Source organism: Melopsittacus undulatus, chromosome 6 (genome assembly GCF_012275295.1).
Source record: "Melopsittacus undulatus isolate bMelUnd1 chromosome 6, bMelUnd1.mat.Z, whole genome shotgun sequence".
NCBI classification, from domain to species: domain Eukaryota; kingdom Metazoa; phylum Chordata; class Aves; order Psittaciformes; family Psittaculidae; genus Melopsittacus; species Melopsittacus undulatus.
In genome coordinates, this window is record NC_047532.1 from 67,010,141 (window position 1) to 67,023,315 (window position 13,175).

General features: G+C 40.2%; 1 protein-coding gene across 3 annotated transcripts in view; it reads left to right on the forward strand.

The window, feature by feature from the left end:
* Positions 1–10,450, forward strand: part of PKN2 (protein kinase N2) — a 50,455-nt gene extending 40,005 nt beyond the window's left edge. For all 3 annotated transcript variants that reach the window (XM_031046709.2, XM_005146529.3, XM_031046710.2), the window contains 15 exons: positions 175–284; positions 756–899; positions 1,074–1,149; positions 1,477–1,651; positions 1,907–2,036; positions 2,481–2,617; positions 2,704–2,779; positions 2,865–2,956; positions 3,874–4,050; positions 4,635–4,697; positions 4,800–4,876; positions 5,644–5,786; positions 6,706–6,813; positions 7,919–7,999; positions 8,078–10,450. In XM_031046709.2, coding sequence (XP_030902569.1) covers positions 175–284; positions 756–899; positions 1,074–1,149; positions 1,477–1,651; positions 1,907–2,036; positions 2,481–2,617; positions 2,704–2,779; positions 2,865–2,956; positions 3,874–4,050; positions 4,635–4,697; positions 4,800–4,876; positions 5,644–5,786; positions 6,706–6,813; positions 7,919–7,999; positions 8,078–8,281 — 1,793 coding nt within the window. In that variant the 3' untranslated portion in view covers positions 8,282–10,450. The remainder of the gene's footprint in view (positions 1–174; positions 285–755; positions 900–1,073; positions 1,150–1,476; positions 1,652–1,906; positions 2,037–2,480; positions 2,618–2,703; positions 2,780–2,864; positions 2,957–3,873; positions 4,051–4,634; positions 4,698–4,799; positions 4,877–5,643; positions 5,787–6,705; positions 6,814–7,918; positions 8,000–8,077) is intronic.
* Positions 10,451–13,175: the final 2,725 nt, after the last annotated feature.

The following is a 13,175-nucleotide window of genomic DNA, read 5'->3' on the forward strand; positions in this document are numbered from 1 at the left end:
TCAACTGTTTAAGAAGAAAAGGAGCAAAAGCACAACTACACTATTATGTCCACAAGAACCAGTTAAATATGAGATTACATTTTTTTTTAAAGGGAACTTTACTGAAGATTTTTTGTTTGTGGAAAAATCTTCTTAAAGATTTAAGCTGAGTTTGTGTGCTTTACTTTCTTACAGATGAAGTCTGTGCTGTACTGAAGCTGGATAACACTGTGGTTGGTCAAACTAGCTGGAAGCCTATTTCCAATCAGTCCTGGGATCAGAAATTTACACTGGAACTAGACAGGGTAAAAATGTGTTCTTAATTCACTGACAGCCATGGTCAATTCTTAGATTAATTTCAATATGTTGCCTGTTTCCTTTTCTGTTGCTGCACATGTGAGTGAGTATTCCCATCCTTAACAGAATGAGCTCCCAGAAGTTAAGCTGTTACGCTGGGCTGGCACTCCAGAAATGTTATGTTTTCTGCCTCTAAATTGTCATAATATGTTTTTAGCCTGTGATGGATAAGCTTAAATTCTTATAAGGATCATCAGTTTCTCATTATTTGTCAGTACATTCCAATATCAGGTAGTTTGGATGTTTTAGTAAAGCCATGTCACAGAATTTTTATGGTACTTCTCCAAAAGTAGCACTCCTTTGAAGTAACAGCTCTGCATCTCAGTCCTTGAGTTGCTTGATCTTACAGTAGCACAGAGGTACCTCTTGCAGAACAATCACCAGTAAGTAATTTCCTGCGTGTATGTTTCCTGTTGTAGTCACGTGAATTGGAAATCTCTGTTTATTGGCGTGACTGGAGATCTTTGTGTGCAGTCAAGTTCCTGAGGTTGGAAGATTTCCTGGATAACCAACGGCATGGCATGTGTCTCTATCTTGAACCCCAGGGTACTCTGTTTGCAGAGGTAAGGATGTTTCTTTTGAGCATGTGAGCATACTTATTATAGAACAATATATTATATAATATATTATACAGTGTAAGTATTACATTGCAGAATAGTTTAAGAAGTTGTTCTTAAACTTTAAAGAATGTATTTTGTCCTGAAACTTGAATTCTAACACCCATTATTTGACTGCAGGTTACGTTTTTTAATCCTGTTATTGAAAGAAGACCAAAACTCCAGAGGCAGAAGAAAATCTTTTCAAAACAGCAAGGTGATTGTTTAATATAAACATGTAAAGCTTAAAAAAATATATGGATTTGTGATCTCTTTTATGCAGAGATCTAATATTTAGCTGTGAAGAAAGCTGTTGATAATCAAGGATACGGCATTGCATTTAGAAATGTTTTTGGTTTAGAATTCCTTATTATGCATTAACAGTTAATAATGAATAATTAGTAACTTATAAGGAATGTGACAAATTCAGTTTGTTCTTCATAAACTGATTAATATGAATTAATGTTTTTAATTAGAGCTTTTTTTTGGTAATAAGTAAGGAAATGACTTGCACTCTGTTTTCTTTTTTTCACAATATCCATAGGCAAAACATTTCTCAGAGCTCCTCAAATGAATATTAACATTGCCACTTGGGGAAGGCTGGTGAGAAGAGCTATTCCTACAGTAAATCACTCTGGCACCTTCAGCCCTCAAGCACCAGTGCCTGCTACTGGGCCAGTGGTTGATGCAAACATTCCTGAGCTCACACTGCCAGCCAGGTAGGGAATATCTACTGGTTTTAAGTACTTTATAAGAATAACAGTGAGATGCTTATGTGCTAATGGATGTCAAATCTGTTTATCCTGCAAGACTACAGACCTTTCAGTGGTTAATTTTGCTCATCCATTTTATAGACAGATCTACATGCAGACTTGTTTTAGGAGGAATCTACGTAACATGCAGGTTTAAATTGGTTTTCATATCAGTAAAATGATCACTGCTGTACACTGAGGAGTTATTTATTCCCTTGCCAGTGACTCTGCTGTAGCCAAGTTGGACTTTGAACTTGAGCCTGAGCCTCCACCTGCTCCACCGCGTGCATCTTCCCTTGGGGAAATATGTGAGTCTTCCTCTGAGATAAAGGCTCCTACTGTGCCATCTCAGGCAAGTAACTAAGTATTTTGGCCTCTACAGTTTAACAAGGTTGCAGTATTGGCATCTTTATGATGGATTTCTCCTTTTATGTTTCAGCATATGCCCCCCCTAACTTACTGTACAGAATTGTCTCTACAAAAAGCTCCAATTACTCTTGGTGGCAAACTGTTTCTGTAGTTGGTGTGTTTAACTCTCCATGGCATTGGTTCCTACACAAATAACAAAAGCCCCAAGTCATTAACAGTATTCAGAGAAAAAATGGTTTTATAAAAAGCAGAATGGCTGAAACAATAGGTTTCATCACTCAGACCTTGTTTCTCTGTATCATCTTGAAGTCTGCTATTTTAGCTTGGATAAATTTGTGTTACAAATTTCACAGGCCTCCAGTAAAATTTCTGCATTCATTTGCCTTCACAATCAGTTTTAAATCTTTAGCCTTGTTTTTCTTCACAGGATGAAGTAACAACTTTTGATTTTGAAAATGACAGAAATAGTATTGTCCCAAAACTCCAGCCTGAAATAATCTGTGAGTCTGGTGCTCCCCATTCAGACATAAAATACACCAACACCCGAGAGCCTGAAGACAGAAGGTAATAATGAACTGGTTTTGTTGTTGATTCAGATACTCTTCCTTAAAAGTTAAACTAGATTTTTGACTGTTGTTTCATTTACATAGATCACAACAACGATTTCAATTCAGTCTGAAGGATTTCAGATGTTGTGCTGTACTGGGCAGAGGACATTTTGGAAAGGTAAATGTCAAAAGGTGATAACATGTCATGGCTTTATCAAAAACTGGGTATAGCTCATAAATGAATCCCTTATCTTCTGTTTTAGGTGCTGCTGGCAGAGTACAAAAACACAAATGAGATGTTTGCTATTAAAGCCTTAAAGAAAGGAGATATTGTCGCTCGTGATGAAGTGGACAGGTCAGTTTGTAACATGGATTCCATAAATCAACTGTTTCTTTCTGCATGCAGCACAATTGTGAGCCTAACCAACCAGCAGTTAAATTCAGGGAAAGGGCAGAACAAGGTGTCATTTCCCTGTTTGGCTACTGCAGACATGCAGTCCTCCTGAGGCAAGGAAGGAGTAGTGTAGCCCAGCAATACTGATTAGTCTTAGTGCCTCTCCTACCATGCCTGTGACTTGAAGCTGATCCTGTTTCTCAGTGAGGGTCTGTTGCAATTTTTATTCTAATTAGTTATCCTATAGAATTCTGTCACGTTTCATGAGGACCATGACTGTTTTCTTTAGTGGCAGAAACCCCTATAATGGTTTTTCTCAGCCTGTAACATACTGTCATACTTTGTCTATCATATTTTCCCTTAAATCCTGTTTATGCTCTACTTTCTGCTCAAAACTCAGATTTTGCTTTGCTTGGAAGTGAGGAGGCAGTTCAAAGCTATCTAGTTTTAGTGTAAGAAAGTGCTTTTACAACTGTTTAATAGTGATGACTATATTCATTTGACTTGCAGGAAGAAAGGTAACTGCACTAAGAATAAGGTACAAATCAACCAATTGGCTTAAGGAGAAATAATCTAGAATTAGATGTCTCTAGTATCGATACTGTTTTCCACTTAATGTATTTGGAAGGAGAATTGGCAGGATACAATTCTCATGGACTGCTAGATTTCCTTGTTCGCTGGTGAAAGCCAAATGTGACTGGAAATCTTGGCATCAACTTGTGTGAGCAAGTATTAAAATCTGTATTGAAACAAAAAACATTCTTGCCTTATCCAGAAGAATATTAGAGAAAAAAATGTAAGGTATCATTTGCCAATAGTTTCCGAGTTGAAAAACTGTTATTTAAAGCTTTAAATTTGTGCTGACTTTCTGTTTGCAGCTTGATGTGTGAAAAGCGAATATTTGAAACTGTGAATAGTGTAAGACATCCCTTCTTGGTGAACCTTTTTGCTTGTTTCCAAACCAAAGATCACGTTTGCTTTGTAATGGAATATGCTGCTGGTGGGGATCTGATGATGCACATTCATACTGATGTCTTCTCTGAGCCCAGAGCAGTGTGAGTATCCATCCCTTTTTGTGGCATTAAGTGAAGGGTATTTTGTTCAGCAGATAAGAGCTTGATCCCCGCATGCCTCTACATCACGTCATTTCAGTAAATACTGCTTAAGTTTTAAGAAGGGTCAGAGATTCTAACTCTTTGTCTTAGAAGAAGACACATTCAGGTTTAATGTGCCTGAGTCTCCACTGAATTCAGAAATGACAAATATTTAATTTCTGTAATACTTTCTAAAAAAAGAGATTTACATAAAAAGCAAAATGACAAGTTAAAATGGCAGACAAGGCTAAAAAAACACAAAAAGAAATAATAAGCCAAACTGGAAATTCTTCAATGCCCTGGCAATAGATACTACAGAAAATTCATCCTCCAGGCCAAGTGAACATACTACAGCTTGAAAGCTGCAAGTTTAAGCATCTTTGCCATCTGGCTTTAAAAACTCTTGACCTTGTAATCTGTATTTGAAAAACCAATCAGTAATCTTCAGAGGATGGTTAATAAAAAAAGATTGATAATAATGGACTTTGCACTCTGAAAAGGAAGACTAAAATCCCTTGCCATTTCCACGTCAACTTTTTCAACAGATTCTATGCTGCATGTGTGGTTCTTGGACTTCAGTATTTACATGAACACAAGATCGTGTATAGGTAAGTAGTCACTAACCCGTTCCCAACAGAGGGAGTTCAGCTATCCTGAATCGTGCTGAAGGAACATCAGTGATGCAATTCTGTTTGCAAATATTCATTTAGGGATTTGAAGTTGGATAACTTATTGCTGGACACAGAAGGCTTTGTGAAAATTGCTGACTTTGGTCTTTGCAAAGAAGGTACTGGCCCTTACATTTTCTTTCTAGGGGAATTCTGCAGTCTGTCTTACTCTTGGCTGTTCCTTGAGACTTTTGGTCTGCCAAATGTGCAGCGTGTGTCCTTATGTTCTATCATTTGAAGGAAAAAATGGACTCTATGAATGTGGAGATAAGGGGAAGTTCCTTAGTAGGGACATAGTGGGAGCCTCTGAGCATAGCACTGTTTTTTTTACTGACTTTTTCAGTTGTGTGCATCTCCTGTTCTGATTCCTACTTCATCGTATCTGCTTACTCAGAATGCGCACTGCTGTGTTTTGCAAGTTAGCAGAAAAAGCAGTGGTTTTCCTCATTCTAGACATGTTAAGACTGTATAATCCATACCTTGCTCTTGCTTTTTACAAATTCATTATCTGATTAACTCTGAAATAGTTGCAACTCTAAGCATGTGGAAATGACATGCAAACTATAGTAACAGCTAGAAGGGCAGCATTTATCCCAAAAAGGAAGTCTAGATGATAGAATGGTAGTTTCAAGCATTCCATTACTGGCAACTACCTTTCAATTAAGACATAAAATAGAGGTAGCAACTGAAATTACAGTGTCTCAAACCTGATTGCAGGGGGAAGATATGGAAAAGTCCATTTCCTTCTTCAGTTTGTGTGGCCTCTCCTCCTTGTTTAGTTTTTAGATAGCCTAAGGGGGAATGTAGTAAGTGTTGAAACATTTACTGTGACTTCAGCTATAACCAAGTTCCATAAGTTCTTGCTTTTCATTCACTAACTTTTCAGGAATGGGATTTGGAGACAGAACAAGCACATTCTGTGGCACACCAGAATTTCTTGCTCCAGAGGTGCTGACAGAAACTTCCTATACAAGAGCTGTGGACTGGTGGGGTCTTGGTGTACTCATCTATGAGATGCTAGTGGGTGAGGTAAGTTCTAGTAAGATACAGTGGAGTCATTAATATATGTTTAAAAAGGTAACAAAACTCAAGATACTGGCCTGCCAACATTCATTGTGTCCTGTGTGTCACAGTTGCATCAATACTTGCATACCCAGTATGTATAGGCATACCTGGTTTTACAGTGAGTGTCTTAATGTGTTTAAGAAGTATTAAACACTGAGCAGCCACTTACCTGATACTAGCTGCTGTAATGCTACAGAAGTTGATCATGCCATGAGCTTGAATTATCAATAGTTGTAGAAGTGAATGAATTGTAGCTGGTCCAAGACAATGCTGTTTACCATCTGAATTACACCTGCACGAAAACAGAATGCCCCAGTTCCATGTAAATGAGCTAGTATAAATAAATTACTACTGAGTAATTATTTACCTTGTGTATGCTTTACCTTCCAGACCATTCTGTTCAAGTATCTCCCACATAGTACATAGATGGCCTATGTGCTAAAAGACAAAAAGCTTCTAGGGTGTCACCTACATCTGTCAGGCCACTTTAGAACAGTTTGAAAACCCTGGAGCTGTCACATGCTAAAGATATGACAAAAACAAATTAGTCTGGACCGTGTTACTTGTGGATGGCAGCTGTCCTGAAGAAAAACTGATCTGTACTTCCCACATTCCCTGTGTATCTTGTGTCAATAGTTTAAAGATATCCCTGTTTTAGGTGTTTCTACTTCTAAAAACATTTGTAAAGCTGAATCCTGCAGTAGAAGTTAAGGGACAACACCAGTTTGCCTTTTCTTTCATGGAAAACTACCATATTTGGTTTCTGGGAACAAGATGACATCATTTCATGGTATATTCAGCTGCCAGTTTGGAATTAGACACATCTTTTCAATTTTAAGTGATGTTTAAGCCTGTTGATAGTATTTCATTACTTGCCTTATAGTCTCCTTTCCCTGGAGATGATGAAGAAGAGGTGTTTGACAGTATTGTAAATGATGAAGTAAGATATCCACGGTTCCTGTCTACAGAGGCCATCTCTATAATGAGACGGGTAAGAACATCATAGTCATAATAATAATACATTCTCCTCTTATCCCAATTAAGGAAATTAATTGCTTTCATGAGGAACAAAACACTTGAAGAACCTATGCCTGGTGGTTTCTTTCTACAAGTAAATTTCAGCTGCTCCATTTAGGCTGTGCTGTGCTGCCCATCGGCTTAAATGAAACCTGTCAGTGCCATTTCACTTCATTCAGGATCAAGTTTTTCACTTTAAAAAGCAAAACACTACAAGCTCCATCTTCTTCCTGAACTCAGTTTCCTGGTCATATCTGACTAGAGAAGTTCAGCTCTCTTTTCCTAGCAGAACACTGTTGCATTGACCTGTTTGGTAGATTAACATTGTCACATGAGTATTTTAATTCAAAGACTTCTAAATCTCTTTGGATCCCTTCCAACTGGGGCAGGGAACACTGCATGTGGCATCTGCCGTCCCCTTGGCAAAGAACAGCTGATGTTGATTATGATCATTACTAGTGCTGTTCCTTAGTGCAGTGCCTCTGCTTATCTGAAGATACTTGAACCTGTCTTAAAGCAGAAGCTTACCACAGTTGGTAGCATTTACTGGAGGTGATTCAATGTCTGAAAGCAGCCTCTCCACATAAATGTCTGACACAGAGTGGCAGTATCTAGCACCCAATTCAGCAGCCTGCTGCAGTGTGTTAAGTTAAAGCACCAGAGAACAACAGAGCAGGCTTTTAAAAGCATAAAAGCAAGCTTGGCTTTTATGAGCCAAGCAAGAAATCCTAGTTCATTTAAATCGTGTATCCTCTCCAGCACAATTCTGACTCTCTCTGCCTAACACCAGATCCACCACTCACTTCAGGCACCAGGTCTCAGTCCCAGAGACCTGCAGTCTGTGTCTCCTCTTTCTCTGGCTGCTCCTAGCTGGACTGCTGGTGGAGATGTGCTAGAAAAGCACTGCTGCCACTTGACCTGTGTAAAGCTAAAGTGCCATCTTCCACTTCGAGGACCAAGACTTTCCTTGGGGTCACTGTCCATCTAACCTTGGTGCTGGCTTACACAGTAGCTCTCAGCCTCCCTCGTTCCTCCCCTTTCCCTGAATTTCTGCACTGAAATCATGCATGTTTTCTCAGCTGCTACGAAGAAATCCAGAGCGGCGTCTTGGTGCTGGAGAGAAAGATGCTGAGGATGTGAAAAAGCATCACTTCTTCAGGGTGAGTACACAACTCATATTTCTAAGGACACAAAGAAGTAAAGAGAGGAAACTAAACTGGGGTTCGATTCTCTTACAGCTAATAGATTGGAATGCTTTACTGGCCAAGAAAGTGAAGCCTCCTTTTGTACCCACCATTAGAGGACGAGAAGACGTTAGTAATTTCGATGATGAATTTACCTCTGAAGCACCTATCCTCACTCCACCTCGAGAACCCAGGATACTTTCAGAAGAAGAGCAGGAAATGTTCAGAGATTTTGATTACATTGCTGATTGGTGTTAACTTCCAGACACTGTGAAATCCCAGCTGACTGGCTCACAAGAATGCCTCTCTCAGAAGAATACCCACCTTTCTATTGCTCTCGGTGCCACCTGTAGCTTGGTTTGTCTTTTTAAATCACATGAAGATCCTTTCAAGTACTGTTTTAACACTCTTGTGAAGAGTGGCGTCTTTGTATACTGTTTTTTATCTGAGCACTGGAAAGCAGGTCTGTGGAGTTCTTGAGTTGGTGAACCCAGCTGTATTAAGCTTCCCACACGTGGGGTCTGCATTGTTTCTCTCACAGCAGATCACATCACTTAAAGTGTCTGCCTTACATGGGGAAAGCAGACTCTGAGCTAGGTGATCACTGATCTCTGCTCAGCCACACGGAGATAGAAGTTTGGGATCCTGATGACACTTGCACAGAACATGGCTCTGGCTGGAGAAGGCAAATGATTTCAGTTAACACATGATTGTGTGCAGTCTATAAAACTACACATTTCTATGTACACCTTCATCTTGTGTTCTTAAAAAATGGTATGGAGAACAGATATGCCTTGTTTTGTAAATTTTCTATGGTATTTATTAGGAAAACTGTTAAACGCCTTGCCTTTGAGATAACAACAGTGTAAGTGCTTCCATTACAACAAAGAAATCCAGAAAAATCCGTAAAGTTTACCAAAGCCACTTGCCAAACAGTTTTGCCTTTAAGCATGGTTTAAACCCCTGGTTGATCTGAAGAATGTGAGGAGGGTGTTGCTCAGTCTAACCCCACAGAGCAAAATGTATGCATTTCCCAAGCCCATCCAGCCGTTTCTGTACTCAAACCCATGCCTTTCCCACTTGCCGAGTGGACAGCTAAGTTAACCAGTCTGTATCTAACCACCTAGATCATCCTCTATCTGCTGTACAATATCATATCACTTTTAGAAAACATAAGGATTTTCAATGTATACATGCTGTGAACATGTATATTTGGAAGTTGTAATGTATTCTTATGTCCAGGCAAGTAATTTAATTATACCACTTCATTAATGTTAGCAGTGGCCAAGTGAACATCATGCAACTCAGTGAAAAAATATTTGTTAACATATAGGCCACTGATCTCCAGAACATAGATTGGGTAAAAGCAATATGTTGTAACGGAATGTATAAATATTTTTGATAAAAAACAGTGTATATTTTCTAATCCCCCCCAGCACTAAACACTGTACCTCAAAAGTTGACAAATAACTTAGACCAGACACTGTGCATACTTGTATAACCCAAGACCTGGTTTTGGCATCTGGTGTTCTGTAACTTCCATACGTGGTCCCTTGGCTCCAGCATCACTTGGAGCTGATTGCAGATGTCCTCACCCAGGTTCATCCCAGCCAGGAGTTTGCTGTTCAAGGGCTAAGACAGTGAGACTCAGCACTCAACTGGATGCAAAACTAAGAATGAATAAAATTACAAGAAGAAATGTGAACCACTGGAGTGTGCAGCACTGAGGTGGTGGTTTAGAATCATGATGCTGGACAGACCTGCAGGGGAGAGGCTTTGGGAAGAAAAGAAATCACTGGTTACTAGGTGTAAGTAACTGCTGTGCCCCTGGGAACAAAGCAAGTGGCTTCCCCAAGCTCCACACGAGGTCTGGCAGCAAGGCCACTTCTCGGCATCACTTGTTTCCAGACTGTGATCAGTAAGCAAACAAATCATGTTCCTGTATCCAGCTGAAACCAAGACTTTTGAGGTACAGTCAGCTCACCCTTCTTGGTTCCCAAATACATATATGAGCATCTGACAAGGTGCTTAATACTTATGAAAGTATCCTCAAAAAAAAACATTTTTGTAACTACATCTTGTACAGAAATCTTTTTTTAATCTAAGTAAATCACAAAAAAAAATCCAACAAAAAAATTAGAGGGCAGGGTCTGTTCACCCAGGTAAGCTGAAAGAAAGCACTAATTTTATCTCTGTAGTTTTTAAAGTATTTTTAGGCAGATTAAGATTTTAAACCCTAGATTGTAAATATATTTTGCTATACTTTATCTGTATGTGGCTGCTCAAGCACTTTGTAAGGAAATTAGGATTATTTTAGAATGGTACACTATGCATTAAAATGAAATGTGCCTTTAACAAACATCATTCTAAGTGTTTTGCAGTCATTAATATCACAAATTAAAGTTTTAAATAGAGGAATTTGTAAAATGTGTCCCAAACATGAGTTTGCTGTTTCTTGAAGTGACTTGCCATGTTTTTTCCACAGGTAACTTCAGAAAAGAACTTGCCATCAGGAGGGGACTTAAGAGAATCCCATTTTCCTCCCAAAGGCAAGCAGCCTCCTCCTGCCTGGGAGAGGAGTCCTGAAAGGAGCAGCAGACCATGGCTACTGTGGTCAGGCCAGTGTGAGCCAGCATTTTCCCTTCAGGGGCTTCGCTGGATGGCAGGGGGAGGCAATGCTTGCTCCCCTTCCTGGGTATTTATGCATTCTAATCTCTCTCTTTTCCCCATTACATAGGAAAGCTCTGCACACAACCCAAAGCCCAATGCCCAGGGAGCTTGTTCTTTAAGCAGAGAATGAAGCTTTCTTTTCTGAATGCATTTAGAGAAGAAACCTTTACTCCTAGAGAGCAAACTAACATTGCACATGAGACCACTGCACATGAGACCATTGCCTACAGCTGCTCAGCTTCAGTACACAACTACACCATCACTTCAGAAAGGGCTGGCTCCATAGAACATAGAAGCAGTTCTAAAAGTTAATGTAGGAAGTACCTCGAGGATGCTATACAAGGCAAAATAAAAGCCTGTAGTGTTCCAGTGCTGTTTCCTGGCTCACTACTGCAACAACACAGGTGCATTAGGAGGGAACCCCAAACCTATGGAACAGCAGTTTCCTCACTTGCACTTAAGGCTCTACTTGTCTGCCAGCTCTTGCTACCACTCAATTGCAGTAACACAAGGTAATTAGCTAAGGGTGCAGAGCTGTAAAAACCTCCAGCTCCCCAAACCTACCCCTGTAAGCCCAAGACCTGGTGGGGTACCATGCACACAAGTACATCCCACATACCAGGAAAGCTCATTTCTGAAGAAGCTTCTGTAAGAGAAGCCACATTCCTTAGCTTCAAAGCAGCTTAGTAAAGGGGCTGTAAATGCCTAAAAGTTAATTCAGTTACATTTTTCTTCCTGCGTTAACTATGGTTAATGCTTCACATTAGCCATAGTCCACTGGGACCAGCACTAACTGGTTTTCAGACTATAAGGCCCCTTGAAGCACAGGGCTAGTACTGACTCTGGGCTGCACTGTTCCTATTATCACCATATTATGGATGGCAGGAAGAGGCAGGCCCAGGTCAGGATACTATGACCCTGCTTTCACCGGCTGCACTCCTTAGCTCTGCACAGAGGTATTTACATTTTTGTCCAGGCAGCTTGTGCTGTATAATTTCAACTGCAGCTGCTCACCACTCACATGTCAAGTGCTCATGCATAATGCCTGAAAGCATTTCAAGAGCATTATTGTAAATGTAAGTAAGTTTCAGCCATTTCTAACCCATATGTAGTAGATTTAACACTCACTGTAAAATAACTTTCATGTTTGCATTTCAAACTGTAACAGTACATTAAAGGTCAGGCCCTGCTGATACAAAGCATCTCACACCTTCTCCCATGGATGAGGTCAAGCAGCTCAGAGAAGGCCCAGGTAACAGAAAGTGTTGCAGCAAAGTTTAAGGAAATACATTAGCCATTAGAATACAATCCCTCCAACCTACCAGGATCACCACCTTCAACATCTGCAGCAGCAGTTTTCAGGACTGCAACCAACAGCCTCAGCAGTGTAACACAAGTGCTGCCTCTCCTGCTCACAGGGAAAAAAATGCTGAGCTGCCATATTGCCATAGCCTCAACTGGCCAAAGAGGATTAAACTAAACCAGCACTAGAACAGTGGGGGCAGTTGACAATGGGTGCTATTAACACTGCCCTCTGGCTGGCTGAGGAGCTGATGTAGAGCAAGCTCACCCCTCAGCTGTTCATTTTGGTAATTCAAATTAATTTGCACCTGTGATACAAAATTAACTTGGGCACCAGAAGACTCCCAGTTCAGTGCATTTGTTGCTTTGCACACAAAGGGACACTGTCCAGAGACAGCTAGTTTCCAAAGCTGTTAGTCAGGGGGGAGGGGGAAGAGGGACAGAGTAACTTCTGGCCTTTGCTCCTCAGCACCTGGCCCATCATTTCAAACAAGCGAGTGCTCACACTTGGAATATAACAGCACAAAAAGCTTGACCACTGGCCAGCCAGGCTGCAGGGTGAGATGTTCAACAAAAACTTACTAGAAATACTTGTTACCTTCCTTTGTGCACTACCTTGCATCACAAAGTCAGGAATTCAACTAAAGTGAGTGTCCTTACATTTCTCTTCAGCTACTTGGTTCTGTCAAATTCACAGGAGTGAAGCAGAGAGACACTAGTGAGAATCAGGGAAACAGTGCCAAGGATGGCACTCATCATTTCACAACAACCCATAAACCCAGCAGCACTTATGCAAATATTCGAGCCACTTCTCAGCTACTGCTTGCCCTCTGGATTAAGTCACCCACTCAGCTGTGCAGCTTACCACCAACACTAAAGCCACACTAGAGAGCCAAGAGCACTGAAGCAGCCCCTATTCACATGTCAAGTTGCAGTCATGTTCACAAAGTGGTGTTTTTGGAAAATGGTTTATTTGGGAATTACATCATATTTTCAATTTTCCGAAATACATCTTACTAGATGCCTACAAAAGAAATCTAAATCAGTACAACAATAGGAAATTAAGTTTGTTGTGACAGTCATTAAATATTTAATTCCGCTAATATATACATACAAAATGCCACACAACGAGTTTGTTTACCCTTGGAATGTGTGCTGCATCCCAGCAGTTGTGCTCCAT